General features: G+C 37.2%; 1 protein-coding gene across 2 annotated transcripts in view; it reads right to left on the reverse strand.

The window, feature by feature from the left end:
* The window catches only part of LOC127857519 (nucleolar protein 14-like), a 106712-nt gene extending 98246 nt beyond the window's left edge, over nt 1–8466 (reverse strand). For both annotated transcript variants that reach the window (XR_008038398.1, XM_052393920.1), the window contains exons 1-4: nt 8371–8466; nt 5060–5253; nt 2367–2501; nt 1852–1996 (exon numbers count right to left, since the gene is read on the reverse strand). Coding sequence is in view for 1 of the 2 variants with exons in the window: in XM_052393920.1 (XP_052249880.1) it covers nt 1852–1996; nt 2367–2501; nt 5060–5242 (463 nt within the window). In the remaining variant the exon portion in view is untranslated. The remainder of the gene's footprint in view (nt 1–1851; nt 1997–2366; nt 2502–5059; nt 5254–8370) is intronic.
* Nucleotides 8467–9308: the final 842 nt, after the last annotated feature.

The following is a 9308-nucleotide window of genomic DNA, read 5'->3' on the forward strand; positions in this document are numbered from 1 at the left end:
TGTCACAGACGTGACGTATACCCCACATGCTGCACTGACACAGACTATTTTGCATGCTGTCTTCAAAAAACAAGAGAAGCTAATTTATGGCGATTTTTAAGAATTATTATGCCATTATCATTTATGGCCATTTTGACCTTCAAACTCTTGAATTCTTTTGCATGACACGCCATCCAATGACTGTGAACAAAATAAATGTACAGAGTAATTTTAAAATCTCACAATGAATGACATAGTTATGACCAGGACAAGAATTGTTATGGCCATTTTTGACCTTTGAACTCAAAGAGTGACCTTGACCTTGGAGATATCGACAAAATTCTTTCGTGTGACACACCATCCAATGATGGTGAACGAATGATTTTAAAATCTCACAATGAACGACATAGTTATGGCCCGGACAAGCTCATTTATGGCCATTTTTGACCTTTGAACTCAGTGTGACCTTGACCTTAGAGATATTGACGTAATTCTGTCGCGTGACACACCATCCAATTATGGTGAACAAATGTGCCAAATGATTTAAAAATCTAACAATGAATGATATAGTTATGGCCCGGACAAGCTCATTTATGGCCCTTTTTGACCTTTGAACTCAAGTGTGACCTTTACCTCGGAGATATTGATGTAATTCTTTCGCGCGTCACACGGTCCAATGATGGTGAACAAATGGTCCAAATGATTTTAAAATATCACAATGAACAACATAGTTATTGCCCGGACAAGCTCATGTATGGCCGTCTTTGACCTTTGAACTCAAAGTGTGACCTTGACCTTGGAGATATCAACGTAATTCTTTCGCACGACACACCGTCAAATGATGGTGAACAAATGTGCCAAACGACAAAGTAATGGTTCGGACAAGCATTTTACCTTTAAACTCAAAGCGTGACCTTGACCTTTGAGATATTGACGTACTTCTTTCACGCGACACACCGTCCCATGATGGTGAACAAATGTACCATGTCATTTTAAAATCTAACGATAAATGACATAGTTATGGTCAGGACAAATGTTCTGTTTAAAACGCACTAAGTGACCCCGTGACCTAGTTTTTGACACGGCATGACCCGTATTAAAACTTGACCTAGACATCATCTAGATACATCTTCTGACCAAGTTTGGTGAAGATCGGATTAAATTTTTGGGACAGACAGACCAACAGACAGACAGACCGACAAAGTGACTCCTATATAGCCCCCATTACCAGTAATGGGGGTATAACAATAACAATCTTCGCTGTGTCTTGATAATGTACTGTAGATAAATTTATTAATGTTGGCATTATTATTACTGATAATAATGTTTAAATAAAGGGACCACCATTGGACTTTTATTATTACTGAAAATAATGTTTGAGTTCCTGCAAACAGTCCATAGCTATCTCACAATGAATTTGTATTTGGCAATCAGCAATTCTCACTACCCTGCCACTAAAATATCAATGGAAAATTGTTTGTAACAATCTTTGCCTAACAAGATGAAATGTGTCAATTAGTGTCAGTCATAAGATGAAATGTGTCAATTAGTGTCAGTCACAAGATGAAATGTGTCAATTAGTGTCAGTCACAAGATGAAATGTGTCAATTAGTGTCAGTCACAAGATGAAATGTGTCAATTTGTGTCAGAAATGTGTAAATTAGTGTCAGTCAGCACAGGCTAATCTGTGGCGACACTTTCCACTTGAATTGAACTTTTCCTTAACTGGAAGTCTCTTGTAAACAAAAATTCAATTCAGATGGAAAGTGTCGTAACTTATTAGCCTGTGTGGACTGCACATACTAATCTGGGACAACACTTTACTCACATGCATTATGCCTCGTTTTCCCAGAGCTTGGCTCACATTCTCACCTGCAGCACGTTTTTCTTCATCATCTTCTTCCTCTGCATCGCTTATCACCGGCTCGTCAAACTTCTCAATGTCTGCCAGCGATTGGCCGTAGTGGGTTAGCTCCTCCTCGTCATTTAGATTGAACTTGCTCTTCGTTGTTGTACGCTGAAATATTACAACACTCATGCATAAGTTGTTGATATACGCTGAAATGTTATAACACATATGTATATGTTGTTGGTAATTAAATGATTAAACTTGTTTAATGTCTGCCTGCAAATGGCCGTAGCGAATTTGTTCCATCACATCATTTAGATTGAAAAATTTCTTCATATACCTCTGATGAAATGTTTACAACACAGCTGAATGTTTATGAATGAATCAAACCCACACATGTAGTCATATACCATTAATCACTGAATAAATTAAACACATAATGTATAATGACTGATAGCAAAAATCCTAGATACATAGTTTGCAATCACTTAATAGGGTCAACATACTTAAACTTGTTGAGAATCTTGCTAATACTTACAGAGCGTTCCAGAGCAAATCTTTTCATCATTTTGTCTTCCAGCGTCAGAGAGGCATCGTGCTCACCAAAACGTTTGTCCACAAACTTGTTGGACTTAAACTGGTGTTCATATTCCTTCAGAAGAGTCATCTTACGCTGCAAGCAAACAATATGAGCTGCATTCTGGGAACACTGTACTTAATGCATGTCAGAGAGTTAAGTTTACTTAATGCATGTCAGAGAGTTAAGTGTACTTAATGCATGTCAGAGAGTTAAGTGTACTTAATGCATGTCAGAGAGTTAAGTGTACTCAATGCATGTCAGAGAGTTAAGTGTACTTAATGCATGTCAGAGAGTTAAGTGTACTTAATGCATGTCAGAGAGTTAAGTGTACTTAATGCATGTCAGAGAGTTAAGTGTACTCAATGCATGTCAGAGAGTTAAGTGTACTTAATGCATGTCAGAGAGTTAAGTGTCAGGCCAGAGAAGCCTGTACTTAATGCATGTCAGAGAGTTAAGTGTACTTAATGCATGTCAGAGAGTTAAGTGTCAGGCCAGAGAAGCCTGTACTTAATGCATGTCAGAGAGTTAAGTGTACTTAATGCATGTCAGAGAGTTAAGTGTACTTAATGCATGTCAGAGAGTTAAGTGTACTTAATGCATGTCAGAGAGTTAAGTGTCAGGCCAGAGAAGCCTGTACTTAATGCATGTCAGAGAGTTAAGTGTACTTAATGCATGTCAGAGAGTTAAGTGTACTTAATGCATGTCAGAGAGTTAAGTGTCAGGCCAGATAACTGTACTTAATGCATGTCAGAGAGTTAAGTGTCAGGCCAGATAACTGTACTTAATGCATGTCAGAGAGTTAAGTGTCAGGCCAGATAACTGTACTTAATGCATGTCAGAGAGTTAAGTGTACTTAATGCATGTCAGAGAGTTAAGTGTCAGGCCAGATAACTGTACTTAATGCATGTCAGAGAGTTAAGTGTCAGGCCAGATAACTGTACTTAATGCATGTCAGAGAGTTAAGTGTCAGGCCAGATAACTGTACTTAATGCATGTCAGAGAGTTAAGTGAAAACTGTACTTAATGCATGTCAGAGAGTCTGTGAAAACTGTACTTAATGCATGTCAGAGAGTCTGGGAAAACTGTACTTAATGCATGTCAGAGAGTCTGGGAAAACTGTACTTAATGCATGTCAGAGAGTCTGGGAAAACTGTACTTAATGCATGTCAGAGAGTTAAGTGTCAGGCCAGATAACTGTACTTAATGCATGTCAGAGAGTTAAGTGTACTTAATGCATGTCAGAGAGTTAAGTGTCAGGCCAGATAACTGTACTTAATGCATGTCAGAGAGTTAAGTGTCAGGCCAGATAACTGTACTTAATGCATGTCAGAGAGTTAAGTGTCAGGCCAGATAACTGTACTTAATGCATGTCAGAGAGTTAAGTGAAAACTGTACTTAATGCATGTCAGAGAGTCTGGGAAAACTGTACTTAATGCATGTCAGAGAGTCTGGGAAAACTGTACTTAATGCATGTCAGAGAGTCTGGGAAAACTGTACTTAATGCATGTCAGAGAGTCTGGGAAAACTGTACTTAATGCATGTCAGAGAGTCTGGGAAAACTGTACTAAAAGCATGTCAGAGAAACTGGGAAAACTGTACTTAATGCACGTCAGAAAGTCTGGGAAAACTGTACTTAATGCATGTCAGAGAGTCTGGGAAAACTGTACTTAATGCATGTCAGAGAGTCTGGGAAAACTGTACTTAATGCATGTCAGAGAGTCTGGGAAAACTGTACTTAATGCATGTCAGAGAGTCTGGGAAAACTGTACTTAATGCATGACAGAGAGTATGGGAAAACTGTACTCAATGCATGTCAGAGTCTGGGAAAACTGTACTTAATGCATGTCAGAGAGTTAAGTGTCAGGCCAGATAAGCCTGTGCTGATGACAATTTCTGCCTTATCTGGATTTTTTGCCTACAATAGGCTTCCTTAAACAAAATATATTGTACAAGCGGAAAGTGTTGTCCCTGATTAGCCTGTGCAGACTGCACAGGCTAATGTGCAACAACACTTTATGCACATTCATCAAGCCCACTTTTCTCAGAACAAAGCTCAAATATCAGTCATAAATTTTGAACTCAATGTTTTGCGTTCCATCACGGAAATACAGAAAATAGCAAATTTCCATTCCTATTGGTTAAAACATATAAGTCATGATGCAGATGGTCCAAACATCAGTTGAGTCTTTGTTATAAGAAGTGGTGGCTATCTTTAATTACAATACTTATTTCTTATATAACTTCACACTCATGTAGTGTTCATATGTCTTTAATCTTTGTCCAATTATATTATAAGAAACCTACCATACCACTTTATTTTAACCAGATCTATTATTTTCTCCAGCAATTGTTAAAGTACTATATTATATTCATCATCTCATCTTCGCCTGTGGTCCCAGTATATTATATTAGTATAGGATTATTATATTAGCCTTATACGTATATTTGATTTCCATCCACATATGTTTTTTTTCTTTTGTGACTTTTGACACAAAGTCTGAGTCTAAAATAAGCAGGGGTCATGCCACAGTTTACAGCAAACAATATAACAGAGCAAACATGAATACTTACGTTACATTTTATTACATAACACAGATTTTTGGTAAAACATACATCAGTAAAGCTGCCTTTTCTATAAATCCCACACATACCCGTTTGTTTGCTTTAGACCTGGACACTCCTGGCATGCCGCGTTCAAACTTGCCAGCTTTCCTCCCGAGGACGTCATGCTTCTTTCGGTTGACCTTCACCTCAAATGGATTGGTCTTCTTCACGAGGTGCTTCCTTTTCTGCCGGACCTGATCAGCCACTGGCTTAAGCTTCTTCTTGCCCATTCCTAAAACTTCTGCAATTCATAGTAAATCACTCAGTGAAATAAGCAGTTTGGCAAAGCAAGTCCAAATTCTTTTTATTCATTGGCCCTGTTCAAGTAAAATGGGGTTTAATGCATGGCATGATGTTTGTCTTCCCTGATTAGCCAGTACAGTTTCAGGGACAACACTTCCTGCCTTTATGGATTTTTTTAAGCCAAAATCCAGAAATCCTGTGTGGTCTGCTTATCTGGTACAACACTAAAGGCGCATGCATTAAATCCTGTTTATGTACATTCCTGGATTAAATAATCTTCGTTAAATCGCACAACATTGTATCGGATTATTTCTTACAATTTGAACCAGCAATTGTTAAAATATTGCAAGATATGTACATACTCATTATCCATTTAATAACACCAGGGTTCTGTTATCTTATATAACAGACTCCGATATTGGGCGTCTTCCCCCACCAAACTAGGCTGTTTTTTCCTCTTTCTGGACCAAAAAATTCCCCCAGCCGAAGCTTTTTCCTCTCCGTAAAACAGTTCATAACAATTGAATTTTACAACAGAACAAATTCGCTTGAAATTGTACTAAACACCGTTTGGTACCCGTCCAATTATGGTTCCCATCCCGTACATGCCGTACTTTACCGTATACATCTTACGACATTTATTACCTCCCTTGGCTGATTTACGATAACTGTCAACTCGCTTTACTTTACCTGTCACCAAAATGTTGCACAATTGAAAAAGTTACCACAAAAAAACAACAGAAAAGAGTGAATAACTCTCTTAAAACATCTTTCTTTACAAAACCTATGTGTAGTGACTAGGTCGTAAGTCCACTGCAGCAGTCAGTACCTGTTGTACAGTCTTAAACCTTCATGGCCAGTCCCTGACAAGATGATCTCAGTCTGTCATAGCTGGCCGCAGTCAGTCCCTGTCAAGAAGATCTCAGTCTGTCACAGTCAGCCATAGTCAGTCCCTGTCAAGAAGATTTCAGTCTGTCACAGCCGGCCACAGCCAGTCCCTGTCAAGATGATCTCAGACTGTCACAGTCAGTCCCTGTCAAGATGATCGACTGTGATCATCTTGACAGGGACTGACTGTGACAGTCTGAGATCATCTTGTCACAGTCAGTCCCTGTCAAGATGTTCTCAGTCTGTCACAGTCAGCCATAGTCAGTCCCTGTCAAGAAGATTTCAGTCTGTCACAGCCAGCCACAGCCAGTCCCTGTCAAGATGATCTCAGTCTGTCACAGTCAGTCCCTGTCAAGATGATCACAGTCTGTCACAGTCAGTCTCTGTCAAGAAGTTCTCAGTCTGTCACAGTCAGCCATAGTCAGTCCCTGTCAACATGATCTCAGTCTGTCAAAATCAGCCATAGTCAGTCCCTGTCAAGAAGATCTCAGTCTGTCACAGTCAGCCATAGTCAATCCCATTTATTAAGATGATCTATGAAGAAAATACATGTAACACTCTTTTTTTTCTTTTTAACCCATTTAGCAGTAAAAATAAGACTCTTAACATATTCCCCCATTAAGGAAAAAATGCGCACAATTTTTCCCCCAAAGTTGAAAATCGCATGTAAAATTTCACCCACATAAGGGCTAAAGGCCCCATCCCCCACAACTCCAAAAAACCCTTAAAGACCAAGTTCATGGAAATTGCTGCACAACTGGTGAAGTAATGGCTGTTCAAATCAATGCACTCTATTGTCGGGTAATTTTGAGTTGAATACCTTGTCATATATATATATATATAAACTTATGTGATAGTGAATATTTTTTTTAGAGAAGTTGATTTTTTTGTTATAATTTGATTATTTGTCATTAAAAATTATGTATTTATTAAACAACATCCCAGCCAAAGACAAGCTAACCACTAGTTCTGGCTACCATAACTTTAAATGTCGCTTTTTATGATTTTTGACAGGCGCAATTTTATAGTTATGGACCAACCCCATAAGGAAAGTCAACCAGAAATTCCCGAAAAGTTGACAGTTAACAAAGACCGGTCCAAAACAGCTTTTAAATGCAGTTATTGGCCCAAATCAACCACTTGATCGGAAAGATTGACATTTTTCACATTTAACTGATATATTCTTTCACAAAATACTATCTTAAACATTTAAAATTTATCTATTCTGCTCTTACATATCGAGAAAAACAGTGATGTGACAGACTTTCTTGAAATGCGAATCTCCCGAGATTTCACGGTCATATGACGTTATTTCTATTTTAAGTATTATACCATGTGCTCAAGTGTTTTCAAATTCAGAATGACATTTCCCAGTATTTTAGATTATTCTGGCTTGTTTTGTAAACAAATTGTAAATGTAAATACAAACTCAAGGTAAATATTATTTAAAACTACCTGATTCACACTGAAATCAGTCTTATAATCCACCAGACATAAGTTGTTAATCACAAATAATAGATTTCAGAAAACGAAAGTAATGTTTACAATTTCAGCAAAAAATGTCAAGGTCGATCCGAAAGTATCCAAATGAAAACTCGTCACGTGACAAAGCGACAATGGAGTCACAATTGTGAATTTCAGACTGATGAGTTATTTTCATCTATTGTAAGAAGCATTTTTAACATTTGAACCCTAAAATATTCCCCGATGCAGTAATTTATATTCATTCACCAATATATGTAGAAATGTATCCAAGAAAATGAGCTTTCTTTGATTTATAGCGTGACATAAATATGTTACGACTCTGGTTGACTTTCAATACAGGGTTGGCTTCAGCGTACAGGTATGTCAATACTATATAAACTGTACACTGAAGTTTCTTTAGCTAGCTAACCACCTGTGTTTAAGGACATTCACAAATACAGGAAATTAAAAACTGCTTGGTATTTTTATACATCTTCCAGCATAAAAGCACCGAGTGCTACAGATTGAGTAGCTAAAAGACCGTTGATCATACTGTTGAATATAAGCCAAACTTGGTTACTTTAACAAATCATTCAGAGAACGTCTCACATACTATCCGGATATGTTGTCCGAAATTTAAGTGTACAACAGTAAACACACGATATAACTTATCATGCTCCATATATAAACATATTTATTGCAAAAATGATAACCATGTTAAACATCAAATACATATGTCAATACATAATTAACGTGGAACAACCTTTTAAAACAAAAATAGTATTAATCACGATTAACGAAACATGTGTTGCGTCTGTATCGTTCAGGGATTTTTCGATCACGAGGCGCTTGTCACGGATAAGGTTACATCCCAGTAAGATTCGCAGCGACCAATAGACGAGTTAACGCGTGACGTCACACGCACCTGCAAAGTTTAGACTCCGCCCACTGGTTGGCAAAAAGAGGTGGAATTCTTATAAGCGCATATAGAGAAGGTTGACATTATCATCGTTTTTATTGATACTCATGAACTGTATCAAATATAATTTTACTATTTATGTCTGAACAAAACATAAGCATGCGTGGAAATTCATTTTTGGAACGATTATATTGTTGTTATTATTTGTGTTTACTAAAAACGAGCTATGGAGTGGAACGTACACTATCTACGAGCTCGTTATGTGGTTACCACAAAAATCTCTACTAAACGCATCTTCACGTCCATTTTAGATACAAAATTTCAAAAATGGAAATTCTTTTAGAATAAATTAAATTTAATGAAAAAACACAAATAAGGATGAAAACAAACATCAAATAGATCGCTTTTTGTGCGCAACATATAGTAACTGATTTTAATCTTAATATATCTGTACAGACTTACCTTGTTACACAACAAATAAATTAATAAATCTCATTGTTTTATTTAATTGTGCACACCAATTTTGACACTATTATCTCGTTATGATCGGAGACTGCCCAGACAATTACACAGAAAACATGCCGGTGTCATAAACATAGTGACCAATACTTTAATTGGGTCCCTGCATAGACCACATGTGGCAGACTTTATGATACCTCCATGCCATCTCTTGGCATATTCAGCAGTCATATTGAGCAAGCCAAATATTAAAGCCAAAATACGTAACATTTGCTTTAATAAATAATTTAACATATTAAAAAAAGAAGATATTTGTCTGAAAC

The sequence above is a fragment of the Dreissena polymorpha genome, chromosome 14 (assembly GCF_020536995.1).
Source record: "Dreissena polymorpha isolate Duluth1 chromosome 14, UMN_Dpol_1.0, whole genome shotgun sequence".
NCBI lineage: Eukaryota > Metazoa > Mollusca > Bivalvia > Myida > Dreissenidae > Dreissena > Dreissena polymorpha.